General features: G+C 41.1%; 1 protein-coding gene across 1 annotated transcript in view; it reads right to left on the minus strand.

The window, feature by feature from the left end:
* Nucleotides 1–8: 8 nt before the first annotated feature.
* LOC130178832 (obscurin-like) overlaps nt 9–17,433 on the minus strand; it is a 58,779-nt gene continuing 41,354 nt past the window's right edge. Inside the window, exons 51-83 of the mRNA XM_056391355.1 lie at nt 16,519–16,785; nt 16,012–16,287; nt 15,620–15,892; nt 15,121–15,411; nt 14,746–14,775; nt 13,170–14,492; nt 12,642–12,923; nt 12,061–12,142; nt 11,823–11,944; nt 11,486–11,683; nt 11,306–11,338; nt 11,106–11,204; nt 10,755–10,973; nt 10,578–10,611; nt 10,403–10,455; nt 10,200–10,298; nt 8,974–9,030; nt 8,133–8,272; nt 7,193–7,393; nt 6,994–7,070; nt 6,744–6,914; nt 6,405–6,564; nt 5,993–6,109; nt 5,694–5,858; nt 5,417–5,575; nt 5,141–5,318; nt 4,892–5,005; nt 4,572–4,739; nt 4,197–4,299; nt 3,941–4,070; nt 3,419–3,512; nt 3,167–3,209; nt 9–2,536 (exon numbers count right to left, since the gene is read on the minus strand). Of these exons, the coding sequence (XP_056247330.1) occupies nt 1,432–2,536; nt 3,167–3,209; nt 3,419–3,512; nt 3,941–4,070; nt 4,197–4,299; nt 4,572–4,739; nt 4,892–5,005; nt 5,141–5,318; nt 5,417–5,575; nt 5,694–5,858; nt 5,993–6,109; nt 6,405–6,564; nt 6,744–6,914; nt 6,994–7,070; nt 7,193–7,393; nt 8,133–8,272; nt 8,974–9,030; nt 10,200–10,298; nt 10,403–10,455; nt 10,578–10,611; nt 10,755–10,973; nt 11,106–11,204; nt 11,306–11,338; nt 11,486–11,683; nt 11,823–11,944; nt 12,061–12,142; nt 12,642–12,923; nt 13,170–14,492; nt 14,746–14,775; nt 15,121–15,411; nt 15,620–15,892; nt 16,012–16,287; nt 16,519–16,785 (6,863 nt within the window). The 3' untranslated portion in view covers nt 9–1,431. The remainder of the gene's footprint in view (nt 2,537–3,166; nt 3,210–3,418; nt 3,513–3,940; nt 4,071–4,196; nt 4,300–4,571; nt 4,740–4,891; nt 5,006–5,140; nt 5,319–5,416; nt 5,576–5,693; nt 5,859–5,992; nt 6,110–6,404; nt 6,565–6,743; nt 6,915–6,993; nt 7,071–7,192; nt 7,394–8,132; nt 8,273–8,973; nt 9,031–10,199; nt 10,299–10,402; nt 10,456–10,577; nt 10,612–10,754; nt 10,974–11,105; nt 11,205–11,305; nt 11,339–11,485; nt 11,684–11,822; nt 11,945–12,060; nt 12,143–12,641; nt 12,924–13,169; nt 14,493–14,745; nt 14,776–15,120; nt 15,412–15,619; nt 15,893–16,011; nt 16,288–16,518; nt 16,786–17,433) is intronic.

The following is a 17,433-nucleotide window of genomic DNA, read 5'->3' on the forward strand; positions in this document are numbered from 1 at the left end:
AAACTAGCTATTATTTGCAGTACATTTATTTATTCTGGTTTAACACTGAGTATCTCATGTTTCCAAAAACTACACATGTAAAGTACAAGCAATTAAAATCTGTTAGTGCCTTTGATATTATTACATAACATGATCCTTGTAGCTAACTAGAACAACTTTAAACAACACCAACACCACACATCTCTAAAGAGGCAGTTATTCTAGTCACATTATAAATTGCATTGAAAAGGTAGTAAATTCTGAGCTCAAGTATTTTGCACAAACATTTGCTCATAATCAAATATGACATGACAGGTCAGGTTACTTTGGATAAACACATCTCCTTTGGAAAAGCAAATACATGCAGTCACTCATCTAAATATCACATACTCATGAATATCCCTGCGTCACCCTGTGAGTTCACAGGTCGTTGCACTGCATTAACAGATGTCAAAATGTCTAAAACTCTTGAGTATAACTTTGAATTCACAATTGTAGACACATCTGCAAACAGATGCAGTCAAACACAGAGATCTGTTGTGAAACAGGTCATCAGTTCACCTACCAAATGATTTGCTTGAAGCAGTGTCACATTTGTAAAAGCTTCTCACCAAGAAATCATTCACAAATAACAAAAGTAGTAGAGAACTTCTGTCCGATTTTACCAAACTGACGATAATTTGATCGTACATCTTTGATTCAACTTAGACAACAGCCCAACAGTCACCAAAGTTCTGTTGGTTTTACATCATCAGTGCTGCACATTCGAGTTAACTTACAGTAATACTGAAATAGAAACATGCAGTCATGACCTCATCAATAGTCTTTAACTCCAACATTTGCTGATCCAACAATCCAAGGCACTGCAAAAGTGCAAAAGGCAACATTTCTTGCAAAGGTACAAAAGTAAAACCGAAAAAATATGTATATCTAAATATCTATTGTATAACTATTTTGTTTATGAATATGACAAGAGAGATCACTAAAGATAATGCCTGGATCAGTTAATAATAGTGGGTCAAGGTTCATGAATTAGTGAAGGTATGTATAAGTGAAATGTGATGAAATTAATTCAGCTCAACAAAAGACAATGAAAGTGTCAGTAAAATGTCAAACCTTAGTTTCGTAGCTTCTGTCTATCATGTGCATTGTACAACACATATACATGACAATATAGCAGTTGTAACGGGATGGCGTGGGACTGAAACCTGCTTACAGTGACATTCCAACTCGCCTAGTCTCAAGAGACCAGGCGACTCTAACCATTTGACAAAAAAAGAAAAAGACTCAGAGGATGAGTCCACTTTCAGATGGGAAGCTTCAAAATGGAATGGTCTGTCAAATGCAGAAAAGATACTTGAGGTTAGGATAAGTTCTTTTTCATCATGTAAGTAGAAATGTCCCCATTTAAGACTAAGAGGGTTTGTGGTACCGAATTTAAAATGTTTGCTTCTATTGGTTCTGATAAAGGTTATCTCTAATTTGAAGAGTGACTGGGTTTCCCACTGATGTGTAGCCGTAAGTCTGAGTTGACACTTTGGTTTTAAAGCTCTGCTGCCCACCTTCAACTCTCTGCACCTCTGAGCAGTAGGAAGGCTTCACTTCGAGCTTCGCGTGGCTCACTTGGATGGGCACGTTCCTCTCCGTACTGGACCGTGCTCCGCCGGCTTGAGGGACATTGGATGAGAAAAGACTGCTGGAGAGGTGCTCCTTGAAGCGACTGAAGAAGCTGCTCCTCTGCCTCGGCGCCACGACAGGCCGCCCCACGTTCAGGAGCACAGGCTGTCCCACCGTGGACCCACCGATCTCCCTCTGGAGCACAGAGATCTCACAAGGCTTTTCAGTGATAACGTTGGAGGAGCCATAGGTCTCTCCTTCTTCTGGAACATAGTCCTCCAAGTCCTCGAGGGTCAAAACACGATCTCCTTGTTTCAGGATCTTAGGTTCCTGCTTTCGGAACAGATCATGATCATTATCTTCATCATCAGGTTCAAAGATGACAGTTTGTTGATCATCCAGGTCATCGTTGTCCTCTCCAGCTGCAGTGAGGACAGTTGAGAGCTCATGTGGCTCTACAGTGGCAGAACCAGAGGGAGCATTGCCCTCCTCTTCTTCCCAGGAGAGCGGCTGGCTGCTGACGTCTCCAGGCAGCTGGGCCTGAGCCTGCTCCACTAGCTTGTTGTTAGAATTGTTAGCGTTTGGGTTTTCCGGTGGAGACCTTTTGGGTCTGGAGGGAGTGGCTGCACGATCAGATGCTGCAGGTGAGATGCCTCTCCTCCTGGGCAGCCTGGGAGATTTATTGACCTTGTACTCGATGACCTCCTCTACTTCAACCCACCTGGGTTTGCTCTCCATAGCCCTGGCCTCAGCACCCTCGGGCTCGGTGACATAGAGAGTAGGGATAGCGGTCTTTCTTGGAGTGGGCATCCTCCTGAGCCTGGCGGTGGCAGGCTCTGGGGTGGAAGTCTCAGAGCGGTGGGCTCCAGCAACAGTCAAGCCGGGGGATTTGTGCCTCCTCATACGAGGGTTTTTCACCACAGTGGTTATAGTCTCCTCGCTGGATTTAAAAAAAAACGACCACAGACAATATCAGTGCTACAGATCTTATGTACAACTACCAGGCTGCATGCAGTTTTCACACTGATGCTGGTGGGCTTAAATAGCCACCCATAAGTCACTCATACAAGTGACTAGTAACTAATTAGGAAAAGGTGACTCCCCAAAAACTGGAAAGTCTGATGTTAAGGAAGCATTTGTCACATGCATCCCGAAGGTTTCTGCACTGTTCACTGTGGTTTAAAAGGATATAATCACAACAATATGAACTCATCCTTTCTTTCCATATTGTAATTAAATTATTTCAGTCTATTTTGTACACACCACATCATTTTAAATGTCTGTCTGTCTGTATAAGGAGCTGCAATAATTAAGTTACCAGTTAAAGAAGACAGCACCCTGGTGAAAACAGCCCATCCTTTCATCGTCGTTGTGATAGAATCCTTTGCACTCAGGCTTTAAATACAACACAGCGATGCATACATGGGGCCAGAGAGAGGCGCACACACACACAAGCTAAAGTGCTCCAAATTTCCTCTCGGCCCATGCTCTGTTTGAGGAAGCAATGTCAACACAATAAAGCCAAAAATAATCACATGCAAGAAGATCAGTTTAGTCCAATTACACTTACATAATGATGGTTTTCCTTGGTATTTTAGTCTCCTGCTCGGTAACTGTGGAAGAAGCAGGTAGAAACAGATTTAATAGAAGCAAGATGATAAGTGTAAGCTGGAGTTGAATTAAAAATGAACACATCTAAAGTATAAGATGCATCCATCTTTAAACTTAAATGCAAGAATAAGTTATTTTGTATATTATACAGTCTGCTGTATATTGTATATTATACAGTCTGCTTTTGTAAGGATAAAGTCAGTGTTCTTACCTTCAATAGTGATGGCCTGTTCACCAGTGCGAGCCACAGCAGAGGGTAGGACTAGATCAGCAGCACACTTGGCACTGCCCAGACGGTTGGACAGCTGGAAACAGCAGGGAATGTATTTTTAGACTAAAGATGTTGCTAATTGACATCAATGGACTTTGAGTAGCTTCTTGGGTGTAAAACCAAATTAACATGAATGAAAGTCATTTCTTCTTTTGAACTAAATATAGAAACTAAATATAAAAGTCCAGCACCAATTGTAGTAAACAGAAGAACTTCATTTGACCATCATCTGTTTACTACAAGTGTTGCTCGCGTTTTGACCTCTTTGGATTTTTTCCTGTCTCCATGCCCCTTGGAAGTAGGTGAAGTTGTGCCAGAAGCCTTATTTTGTTTCCAAACTTAATATCCTAGACATAATTTCTGCCTACTGGCAATGTTTGTTTTTCTCTCTACATATTAGTTTAAAAAACACTAGTCATATGATTTAAATATAATGTGTTGTACTGAATAGTGTAGACCAACCTCACACTCGTAGTGTCCGAAGTCTCTCTCTGTCAGGTTTTTTATTACCAAGACCAGAACCCCACTACGGAGCTCACTGTAGGTCTGATACTTTTCCTGGTCAGTCAGCAGCCTGCCATCTTTGAACCACCTTTAACAGGTACACACAGCCACACAGCACAGAGATTAACACACAGGGGAGGCACAGACATTTCAAAGAAAATACTACATTTAATTAAAATGTTTTTGCCAGTTTCTTAGCAACAATTGTCCGTACCTGATCTTGGGGTTTGGGGCGCTCTGAATGACACAGGTGAACTGCGCATCCTCACCGGCAATATAGACAGCATTCCTCATTTTATTCACAAAACGAGGAGGTACTGCAAGAAAAACATTCAAATGGATTACATGTCTAAGCCCGAGAAAATGTGTACTGAAGCAATGTTCTCTGAAGCAGCTGAAGTGACCACTCCACACTAATATTTGATTACTCAGTAAATTGGCAAACTAAACCTATTCCTTAGTTGCAAATGGTCTTTCTTTTTAGTCTAACTGCAGTCTGGCCTATTACAGCTGTTTTCCAGTGGTGCATTATAGTTATGAATGAAAACATCTGGTATGTTAGGACACAATCAGACTTTATGCCATTTACCCTGAACTGTGATCTTTCCAAGAGTGCTGGCATTGCCAGCTGAGCTTGTGGCAAAGCACATGTACTGGCCAGAATCATCTGCTGTCATGTTGTCCAGGATCAGTGTACAGGAACCATCAGGGTCCTCGATGATGATATGATGAGGATCTGCCTCCACTGTACGTCCATCTGTGTCCAGCATGTAAACCGGTGCATTAATGACACACATTTGGCCAAATTGCCTGGCACTCAGAGATTAAGGGTATGAACCATTAGTCTCCATTACTCTATATGTTGTCCAGTAGAGCAAATTACTAAAATACTTGGTGCAAATTTCATACCCTTGTACCACGTGACCACAGGTTTGGGGACTCCAGTGACTTTGCAGGCGAGCTTAACAGTCTGTCCCAGCTCTGCTGTGCAGTTTGCCAGAATTTCCTCAAAGTCAGGGGGACCTATAAAAACAGATTAATCATAAAAGGCAATGTTTGAAAGTGACAAATGAGAGATTCAGATACAGAAAAAACTTGATTATATGTGTGTGTGTGTGTGTGTGTGTGAGTGTCTGTGTGTGTGTGTGTCCCACTCACTCCATGCAGGCGTGATGTATCGCTGCTGCAGTTCTCTGAAATCTCTCAACCATGAATTCTTGATGGTGATGGTTCGGGCCTGTAAGGTGTATTTCCTCACAGAGTCCTCACGTTCATGCCAGATTTCAAAGGCACGGTCATCACCCTCCACTGTCTCATTCACATCAATGTTATTCAGCTGCAACAAGACAAAGAGCATCATTTAGGCTGTTGATAAGATGAAAACCTTTTTTTTTTTTTTTAAATAAAAAGGTGTGATTATATTAAAAGTCTTGCCTTCATCATGTTCTTAAAGACATATGTTTGTGTATCAGTGTTGCTGTCTCTCTTAGGTTTGCAGATTATGCAGTAGTTTTTAAAGAGGAAGACGTGGCGGTGGTGACCTCTAGAGGACGTCCTTATTCCAGGAGCTCCTTCCCACACTTGGAAAGGTCCCTGTAAAATAACAACACAGTGGAGTGGTGTCAGACTTTTGGACTCCAATCTATATAGACTGTCAAACACAAAATCAACCTCTACTCAGTAAATTCATTAGATTTTAACCATATCCTACCTGTCTAATTGGCTCTCCGAGTACTTCCAGTGTGGCAGGATAGTTCTCGATCATGGAGACGTGGTGAGTATTCTCAGAGCGCTGAGGGAGCGCAGACACCATAGCATAAGCTTCTTCCAGGAGGCAGCAGTTCTGACCATTTCTCGCCTTGTTTCGAATGAGCTCCTGAAGATGTTAAAGCAGAAACTTGAACACAACTGAGGTGATAATGATACAGGTCTAAAAGCAAATGCCTTACACATGCAGGTGATATATCCTAACAAGGCTACTGCATATTCTGTGTTTGGTGAATACGTCACCTTGAGGAAAGCCTTGTACTTCTGAATCCTGTCCAGTGGTTGTTGGAGGTAGGCATTGATGCTGCGTACATGGGGATCTGCAGGGTCTGCACTAGCCTGTGCTTTCTCAGTGTACTCCTACAATGTAATGAAAGGAAAAGTTTAATTAATAAAAATGTAAATAATTTTACTGGTGCACAATTGGTCACCCCAATGATTGGGTATTTATATGAAGTACACTTTACAAGTAATTACCAAAGAATTTCAGCTTTAAATAAACTGGAAAATACAAATATCTGCAAATTCTTACACCCAAAAATATTTTTTGTTAGTGTGGTAAATTTAAGATTAGACAATTAAATGGTTTTAGGCAGACTGCATAATCCACAGTAGAGCATATGGCTCTGGCATAACATGAGCAGTGTTTTGTTACCTTGAAGAAGTGGTGGACAGTCTTGTCACTGACAGCAGATTCTGCCTGACTCTGACCAACAAGATACTGCAGGTACTTCTCAAAGCCCTCCTTGTTCTTCAGGAAGCACATGGCTACATCATCATCCGTGTCGCAGTCGTTCAGCTTTGGGAGGAATGCCCTAAAAAAAAAAAAAAAATGGAAAGAAAATGAATGTACTGATGATAAAAGAAAATCTCACTGTCTTTCATTATATTTGAGAAGAGAATGCCATATGATCTGGGTAAAGAACACTCATGTTCTTTACCTTGCTTTTAAAATAGCTGACTAAAATGATAAGTAATCAGAAGGTGAGCTCACTTGCTATGGAAGGACTTGATGTCATCAATGTTCCTGAAAATGGTTTCCTTTTGGGTGCTGACATCAGGCGGCACATCAGAGCTGTCTGCATGCTTCAGGTGATGGGAGGTAAAGAAGTCTATCTCCTTTACAAACTCTGATTCACCATTTATCAGGTCCTGTAACATTTGGCTGGGGACATAAATAGTTGGTTATGGCGCTTCCTTTGATTCCAGGATTTGCTTTGTGAATGTAGATATGCTGTACTTACAATAATTTCCTCTTGTATTCACCCTCTGACACCTCTTCTACACTTGCCTCTGGAAGATCACCCGTTTCAGCTGAAAGCTGAAATAACACACATTTTTATTATTACCTTTAAAATGTTCAAAGGCCTCAAAACAATTAATAAATACGAATATAAAAAGTTGTTATGTTGTTGAATCAATGGCTGAATTCTTGAGACATACTTTGAGTTTCTTGTCCAAGTAGGCAGGTGAGACCCAGCCTTGGCGGGATGGTGTGGTTTTGGTCGGTTTGGTCCGGACTAACCATTTGAGTGGATGGGCTGAGTCCAAAACCTCAACATACTGTCCTTCCTTCAGAGAGATAGATTCTTTGCTTGCGACAGTGGGGTTGTAGTCAGCCGTTGCCACATAGATGTCAAACATCTGTAAAAATGTATATTAATTACAACGCACAAGGTTTCACAATATGTTGTGATAACATTATATAAACCTAATATGCTGTAATTCATCTTGCAAAGTATTTGTTCTACTGCTATTCATATTTTCCTGTTGGAGAAACCTCAACTTTGCAAGATTTCCCAAGCAAATTTTTTAATTGTATATGAATACTTTATTAGATCTGTTTATGTCCAGCGGTTATATAAAGAGATCAGCGACTACACACTATGCAGAAGGTATGAGTTAACTCATTTCAGATTGTTGCAGGTCAAATTTTAAAATTGTTAAGTATCACTATTTTCTAACCTTTATTTATCCAGAGAGAGGACAAATGTTTCATTTCAGGAAATATTCTCTTCTAGAGATGGTTTGATTCTCTCTTAAATTAATGTTGAGGCTGTAGTTTGTTGTGTCCTTGTTTTGTAAGTTGTTTCTAATATTTTTTCACCCATTATTTCCAAATGGAAAATACAATATCACCATCAAGTGCAGTCTAATAATGTATCATAGAACTGAGTCAAATAAAAAATAAAGTAAATCAAACACTGCAGGGACATTCAATAGTATTGCATTATACTGTAGAGGTGTCTCTATTTTTCTGGTCTCTCTAGTCACACAATCTATATATTACCCAGTTTTAGGGTGATTTCCTCATATACTATAAACAAGTTAAGGTCCACATTCTTGTCCACTTTATAGTACACGGATGATTTCGATATCTCACCTCTCCCCTGGCATCCCCCTCATCAGACTCTGAGGAGGAGTCAGCAATGAGGGAAGGAGGACGAGAGCGACCGTGATGAGGTGATGGAGAAGGAGTCTTGGTCTCATCATCACTGTCAACACCAGGTACGCGTAATGAAGCTGGGGCAGCAAGGATGGACGGAGGCAATCAGATGAACACAGGTCAATTGTGCAGAGAACTTGAGCATGTATCATAAATATAATCTATCCTTTTAAACTTAGTTTGTCACTGTCATCTACCATTGCATTTTGAATTTATGTAGCAGTTATTAGTAACCACACCACTCAGTTTGTCAAAGCTCAGCTGAGGCAGGACCAGTCAAGTCGTTGATTCATTTTATCATTTCAGACTTTGGTTCAAAACAAATAAATATATTGTCGATGAAAGGTAGTGCAAAAATTCCACAACAATAATCAAGTCACTCAAAAATACTTTGTTACTGACCACTAATTTGATATTGACTTTGTTAGTTTTGTGACAACATACAAGAGAAAACTACAGGACAGATAAAAACTATTGCCTGAGCTCTCCACATACATGTCTGTAAACATGTATTCAAGCTACTAGTCGGTGGGAAACCAGTTTGAAAAGACAAGAAAAGTATAGTGAAGATGCATGAGGAGGCGTTAAGGGACACAGACAGCATGAAATGGAAAAGGCACTTTCAGGAAACAGGTGAACTGTTTAATTGAAGCTTAATTCACAACCTGTGTCTTCCTGTATGTATATAATAAACCCAATTCTAAAGTATCTCATTAAGTCATGTTCCTTGTAGAAAAATGTATAGTTATTATGAAGCTGATGCACTTGGGATACATACTGGTAGTTTTGGGCCAAGTTTTCATCCACTGGAGCACTTCGTGATTCTGTGCGCTGTCTGAATAACAAATTAATGATTGAATGAGCATTTAATTGGTTGGATTGATAAACTGATGGATGGGAAAGTTGTGAAGGAATGATGTCTGTATGAATCGATGAGAGGTTTTAAGTCACCTACACGTGAGTAAAGCAAAACATGCTGAAAAACAAGCACTAGAAAAGCAGGAAAACATGTCTGTCAAGTTTGGTGTCAACCCCAAATCTACTGGAAAGTGAATTCTAATTCAAGAATTGAAGTGTTAAAACATTCCGATTAAACAGCACTTTCCCAATTCTTGAATAATCAGAATGAATTCACTGAATTCAATCAAACCTGACAGACATGTAACAAAATAATAAAAGAATATTTGGATTATTTATTAACTGCATCTTTAGCATTAGCAAAGCCATTCATGGTAGCTTTTCATATGCAATATCCGGAAATTACTACAAAGGATAATTTAGCAAATGGATAGGCAACCTGCAGATTTTTATTCCAACCCCAGATAAAACCAGGTGATTTAAGATTTAAGAGAGGCTCCCTCTGGGTGAATGCATCTTCACACTGAAATCACCTGGTACAGTGTTTGGTTGGAATAAAAACTTTATACTCTTGCGAGTCTAGGGCCTTGGTTGCCTATCTCTGACCTACAGTATGTTATCTGGTCTGTTTGCTTGCTGCATGTATGATGACAATAAAATTGAATTAATCATTTCACACTTAATAAAACAATCTTTCAACCCCTTTCTTATTATTAGGTGAACATGCAGGTTGAGTGTTTACCACTTACACACAACCAAATTCCCACATATAGCTAGCTTCCTAGCTAACCTCGTATGCTGAAACACCTCCCTGTGTTCATGTTCTACGCTAAATGAGTTTTCTACTACTACTATGAGAACATAGCTGCAGTAAAATGAGGTAAAATGTTAATAAAACCATTATTTTATCTTGGTTTAAACCATGCTTGAAGTAGCCTGATTATGTTAGTTATAATATTTAAGTCAGGCTTTTCATGATATGTCTATCTGTATGGACATACTGGACCCTGGACCATACCCTGGACATACTGTAACATTGCTCAGTATTTCTCTTGTGGTGTAAACTGTGACATGAATTTCTATCAAATTAAAATCTAGCAGTCGAATGTTTTATTGCATAGACAAAATGGTCTATAACAGACTTACCCTGGGTGATCTTTGCTGATACCATTTCAGTGATCTGGGAGGTGAGTTTCATGAGAAATTCCTCTGTACCTACTTCACCTAGATAGGGTATTTTACCCTCTTGTGATGCAAAACAGAGGGCAAGTGGACAGCAAAGAGGAATGAACACCATAAATATTGTAATATTAATTATAACAAATAATCTATATAGCTATAAATCTCACCTTTTCCAGTGCTAGCCTCATCCTCTGGAGGACTAACTGTAATCCCAAGAACCCTGAGGAAAATTTAATGGTAAATTTTGTTTTCAGATATTTGCATTTACTTGAAATGTACTGTATATACTGTACATGTCCTTTTTATGTGCAATCTCATTCTGAATCTCAAAGAAAAACTTACTCTAAAGGTTTGGTCTCTTTCTTTGGTTGTGGTGCTAGGAGAGAGAAACACATACAATTACAATCAAATCAGGCAGTAGAAGGTTTGCACTACAATAATGGTCTTCTAGTTTTAAGGATATTCTCATGGTCAATATAATTTCTATATAAAGTTCTAAGATATTTTTGTTTTCCTTACTGTCATCCACCTCGAGGTGGGCAGTGCAGATGGACTGTCCTGCTCTATTTGTAGCAATACAAGTGTAGGCACCAGTGTACTCTGTGCCCACATCCATCAAGATGAGGCTGTGCTGGCGTCCAGAGCTTGCTATTTTGTATCCCTTGGTATCAGGTTTGATCCACAGGACATCTTCCAGTGATTCCTCCTTTAGCCAGGAGACCATAGGAGTGGGAGACCCTAAAAAAGTAAAGGTGGGTATGGAGAATTTCGAATACACGCTGGTTGACAGATAACATGGGAACTTATGAAAATCTTGAGGACATAACTGGGATATGACCATGTTAAGATGAAACAGGGAAATGAACAAACCTTCTACTTTGACTGATAGAGTGATGCTTGCTCCTTGTTTCACCTTCCTGTTGCTGAACCTTTCAAGGAAGCGTGGTGGCACAAGGGGTTCCTTGGGGTCTGTGAACATATAGTGTAAAACAAAAGCACAGCCACATATAATATATCATTATATATACTAATGTACCCGTATCATGTGTGTAGGATAAATGTTAAATTACCTTTCTTATCTTGTGGCAGAATCTCCCCTGGGCCTGTTGCAAAATACAATTGTTACTGTGTCTGTAAACATCTCAATGATATTTCTTAAGCTCAAAGTAATTTACAAAATAGAGTAATATGGAATACAGTATGTCATGCTCTTTTTGCATAGTCAGCCTTTCAGGTATTTGCATACATACGCAGAACTATCAGTCGGGCAGAGGAGTAAGCAGACCCAGCTGCATTGCTGATGTAAGCAGAGTACTCTCCCATATCGTCTTTCTTCACCCCCAGAATCTCTAAGCCGTGAACATCTCTCTCGGTTAGTAACAGAATCCTTTCTGAGGGCCGCAGAGGGTGGCCGTCTTTGAACCAGTATACTCTGGGTTTGGGGAAGCCTGGAAGACAGTAGATATTTCAGAAATATTACTATTTGATCAAAGGCAATTTTGTGTAAGTTGACTATATAAGACCACAATCAGCTGTTATTTGCTTGCCTTAGATGAATTGATTATTAATATCCGTTAATAAACTTACCCTTTACTCTGACTTGCATTTTAGCAATAGGGGAACCTGGACTAACATGAACATCATGAAGCTCCTCCACAACTTGTGGTAGCTGATCATCTTCAGCCACAGACTCAAAGGTCTCAGTTTCCCTGCACGAGAAAAGTAGAATAGTTCACCTCAAGAACTCAGTATTTATTAAAATTATAAAATACATTTATCTATACATCTCTTTTGAAACCATTAGAACAGTTTATAGTATATTTACCTGGACATGTAGCCCTTGGCACTGACATAGGAAGATGTCTCAGTAGCATCAGCAGCAGTGTCATAATCTGAGCTGCAAGACACTGATGGAAAGGATTGATGTACAGCAATGATCAGGGACAATGTGTTTGCCATTGTGTATATGTAATTTTGTTATCTTACTGAGAACCAGTTTGAGTTTTGGTCTGTTAATTTGAGGGTGTTTTTACAAAGTAGGATTTTGGACTAGTTTAAGATTCGTTTCTAGTTTCTATCTATCTAGTTGAAAACTGTTGTGAAACCGCTGTATTCGTTGTATTCATGGCTTTCAGCTCTTTAGCTGTTTGCTCCTCTCCTACTCTCTGTGCTCACATATAGAGTATTTTAATACAGCCGAAATTCCAAAAAAGCTGTTCTTATTTCCATGTTTCTCTGTGTCTGCTGTCAGACAATGGAACAGGTATGAAATAGTGACCGAAACGCTCTTGTTGACAATGCCACCATCTTTTTGGGTTTACCTTCACTCAGAAAAGATGTAGTCGAGTACTTATTCATTTGTAAAACATACATGTGTTTTTGTGCATGTAATGTATGTTCACTTACTGTCAACCCTGAGTTCAGCCTTCGTGGCTGCGATGCCGCTGCTGTTTTCAGCTGTGCAGCGATAGACACCCATGTCAGTGGGCAGCACGGTGGTAATGATCAGTTGGTGGCAGCCCTCCAGGTCTTCATTGATCATGTAATGGTCATTCTCCTCCAGCAATTTGCCATCCTTAAACCAGCGAACAGTTGGAGGGGGCTTGCCAATCACAACACAGTCAAAGCTGACTGGATAGCCATCTGGAACGTCCTGGCTCTGCAGCTCTGTCAAGAAGACTGGGGCAGCTGGGTAATAAGAGTAAATTGAAAGTTAAAAAAAAAAAAAAATTAAATGGTCACATAAAGTGTCAATCCGCGCTAAACTGTAAATATAATTGTCAAAAACAATCAAGCAGACAAATTACATGTTACAGGACAGAAATCTAAATGATACTGGTTATTTAGAAAGCTATTTATTGATGATTTAGAGAATACATAAAAAATTGGATAATGACCATAAGAGGAGAAGAACCACTCTAATGTGTTTCTTACCTGGGGCTCCCGTCATGAATGCAGGAGGCTGTCTATCTTGTGTGGGGGTCTGTGTGCCATCCTGTATGTAGCCCATCTTTCTAATTCGCAGCTCAACTTTGTGAAGCCCTGCCTCAAGGATGGCAGTCTCTACAGGAACGCCATGAATTGTAAACATCTCCTGGAACCTCTTAGAGGCAACTTCAGCCTCTGTCCGTGACTCAAAGCGAATGTAGATGTAACTGTCATCCTCACGATAAGAGTGAGGATCTGGGGGGGGCAGGTCTCCTTCATCTGCGCTGACGAATGGTTCTTCCGCAACATCTGGTGGGAGACGTGTGCGCAACAGGCGCCGGAGACGTCTGCTTGCCATTCTCAGTGACTCATCCATCTCACTACCTGAGGAGCTCTCGGGCTCACTGTCTGCACTGTAGCCCACCGTCAATGGCCGTCGCCCTGACGATTCTCTCACTGTTCCTACTGTCACCTTACCACTGTGAGAAGTAACTCCAAACTTGTTGGTGACCTCACAAGTGTAAACCCCGGTATCCTTTGTGTTGATGGCGGTGATGACCAGTGAGCAAGTACCATCATTGTAGATATCGATATGGTGGTGCTTGCCATCTGTCAGTGGTTCTCCATCCTTCAGCCAGCGCACCTTATCAGGTTTCCCTTCTGCCACACATTCCAGATGTATGGTGCCATTAGGTTCTTTGGTCTGGTCTTTGAAGACATCTTTGAAGACAGGACGCATGTCCTTGCGGGCCTTGTAGCCCTTGAACGCAGCTTGAATCTTAATCGCAGCATCTCTGAGCTCAGGCTCATCTTCTTTACTGATTTCCACTATGTCAGTCTCCTCTGTAGACACCTGTGTTTTATCTGTCTTCTGAGTTGTGGTTGTTTTCACTTCAGTTTGCTGCACTGTTTTCTGCTCTGTCATCTGGAAATGTGCGAAGAACCTCTCAGTGGATAGGGTCTCCGTTTCACTGGCCTCTGTGACGGTAGATTTACTGCTCTTCTTGAGGTAGGACACAAGCGTCTGACCCCCAGAAACAGATTCGTCCTCAGAGCTGATGCACAAATTGGTCTGCTTCTTAGACACAATGGCCTGCTCCTTCTCTTCTGATTTTATTTCTGCTTTCTCTGAGGACTTCAGCTCCTTCTCTCTTGATTTGTTTTTACCATCCTCCTCAGGTTGTTCAGTGATGGAGTCCAGAGTGGGCTCTCGACTCATGCGCCGTTTCTTAGCTGAAGCCTCCCAGAGCTCATGGACATCACCTTCATCAGCAGCCTCTGGAGGCAGACTGGGCTGCCCCAGTTCCTCCCCCTGTTTTGCCTCTGTACCTACATCCAAAATGCAGGTTTCATTGTTACTTTGATAAACGTTTTATAATGTTATGTCAGTATCCACACAGCACACTACCTTTTACTGGTGATAGACCTATTAAAACTCTACTTCTTCCAACTTAGTATGAAAGACATTTGTCTATTAGGCTTCAGATGTTGTTTGAGAGGGATAAGTGTGACGAGGTGTTTAACTACAGTAGAACTTGTAGGATAAATATAAAAAACCTACACACCAAACAAAATGTCTTACCTTGGCAAATTAGTGACTGCACAGGTGCCTCTGTGTAACATAGAGAAAACAAACACACATAATATAGTAGCTTGGAGGACTTTTAAATTCTCTACACTGCTATAACCATACCATTTGGTAGAATGCTTTAAATTTATAAAGCTGTCCATATGTCACACCGAAATAAATGTTATAATCCAAGCTAAATAATTGCACAACTATGTACTACAAAACCAAACAGATACTCTTACTTTGTGGAAGTTTTTTTGATTTCTTGTCTCCATCTAATATAAAAAACTAGTAGTTAACTGAACAGTAATAATCAAAATGTCCGGGCAAACACCCTTGACATTAGAAATGTTATTATTTCATGAACTGAACCACACGTCCACTCACCAAGCTGTACAGTCTGGGGCAGCTCAACAGGCTCTCCAGTCCCTGCTCTGTTGATGGCTGCCACTCTAAACCTGTAGCCGCTTCCTGGGGTAAGATTTTCAACCACAAACTCTGTGTTACACACAGGTTCAGAATGACATGGAAGCCAGAGGGCACTGTCTACCAGCCGCATCTCCACCCTGTAGCCCAGAATGGGACTCCCTCCATCATGTAGTGGAGTGAACCACGAAAGGGAAACGGACTGTTCCGTCTTACTGAGGACCTCTGCGTCCTCTGGGGGATCAGGTACAGCTGTTGGGAATAAAAGCAGCTCTTATGCACACTGAGAAAAAACTACAAAATAAACATTGTTAATCTTCCAAAAATTCAAAAGATTTCAATAATACTAAGATGCAAAAACTAAAAGATTAAACCCATTGCAATAAGGAAAGGTCACAAAAGTCTTCAAACAGTTCACCATAGCACTGCCTCTTAGCAGTGCTGTTTATCAGATACTTACTGATGATGGAGAGCTTGGCCAAAGAGAGAGCATCTCTAGCAGCAAATGTAATTTCCTGTTGGGGCAAAAGTGGTGCCTGTCTCAGGACGAGGCGATAAGAACAGCCATCAGCCCGCATAGCCCAGAGATCGCTGGGCTTGAGCTCAACTCCATTAGCATACCAAGCTATTTCTGCCACAGGGACAGGCTCAGTCAGCTGAACACAAAACTCAACCTTCTCTCCCACTGCAGCCACTTTGTCTTCCAGACCCTTCACAACATCCAGCTGCCATCCTTATGAGAGAAATACAGAATTAAATGTAAAAGGATGTCAGTTACAGTTATGAGATTCAGACAAGATGTTGGTGTAAATACAACTTCAAAGTCTTAAAGCATTCATGTGGGTGACTTACCCTTGACAGAGAGTTGGGCAGATGAGGATGCTGTGCCAGCTTTGAAGGTCACTGTGCAACTGTCTTTAACACGCAACTCTTTCAGCAGGAGCAGATGACGAAGACCACTCTCAAATGAAACAATCTCAGCATTAGGAGATTCCTTCACTGGTTTGCCATCAAGAAGCCAGCTGCAATCTTTGTTCTCAGGACGAGAGAGGGCACACTCAAACAGTGCTTCACCTCCATCAAAGGTTTCCATATTCTCCAGGCCCTGAACAATGTTAATGGGCTTGCCTGTAGAAGACAGAAGGAAAATGAAGAAAGAAAGAGAACACACTCAAAAAAGATTTTAAGATGACTCCAGTGTTTAGACTCTCAAATCATATGGGATTTTGCCAACAAATGGCACAAACTTTGTGATGATCAGCAAAAGATCATTTTATTTGGCCAAACAATTGTTAGGTTTGAGGGAGTAGAGGAGATTCTCTAAAGGTTGGTGGTCTTTCCATGTGGAGGGAAGCTCACCTTCCACATGAAGTGAAGCAACCACACAGGTCCCCTGTGCCTCACAGGAGTATGTGCCCCTGTCCTCAGCGGACACACAGCTAATGTACAACCGAGCCACATTCCAGTCCTGCTCCACTACCACCCTTCGACCATCAGGCTGCAATGGCTGCCCGTCTTTCTTCCATTGAGCCTTGACTGGCCTTGAGTACTGGCAGATGAACTCAGCCGGTTGGTTTTCGACCACCCGAAGGTCCTCCATCTCGCTCACCACTTCAACTGTGGGATCTGAGGATGGGGTCAGGGGTCAGGGGTCATAGGGTCAGGCCTTGACCATGAGATATAAGGATATATGCAGGACATGCCGAATGACATATGGGCTTTATAACCCCCAAAAGCTTATTGAGGTAATTCATATGTAAGTGACATTATGTTTTTTATAGAATGTCCAATAGAAATTGTATGTGCTGTGGTACAGTATCCTAATGTATATTTTAATGCCAACTGTGACCACTTTATTGTCCTATGTCAGCATCTAGGGGGTCAAAAAGCCCAACCGTCAAGGTTCTGGGTAATGGTCACAAGAAGAGCCGGCAGGTAATGGGAGGGGAGGGTATGATATGATAAGTGGATAGAAATGTCAAACTCATAAGGTTGGTGTATGGGGGTTAGGAGCTTTAGTGCTTGAAGGTTAGGGACAGGGCTTGGTGGGATGGAACGGTAGAGGTGGAACATGAGTATACAGCAGCAGGCCTGCATGGATGGGTGGAGCAGCACTTTACAAACACAAGATTTCTGTTGTCCTTATTCAGTGGTTCACTAACTCTCTACAATTAAAATTGGATCAAACATCACCAAAACTAAGCCTACTGTATGTTATTCACTGATTCCAATCAGCAAATAAGAATCGCTCACTATTTACATTGCCAAGAGATT

This window comes from Seriola aureovittata, chromosome 12 (assembly GCF_021018895.1).
Source record: "Seriola aureovittata isolate HTS-2021-v1 ecotype China chromosome 12, ASM2101889v1, whole genome shotgun sequence".
NCBI lineage: Eukaryota > Metazoa > Chordata > Actinopteri > Carangiformes > Carangidae > Seriola > Seriola aureovittata.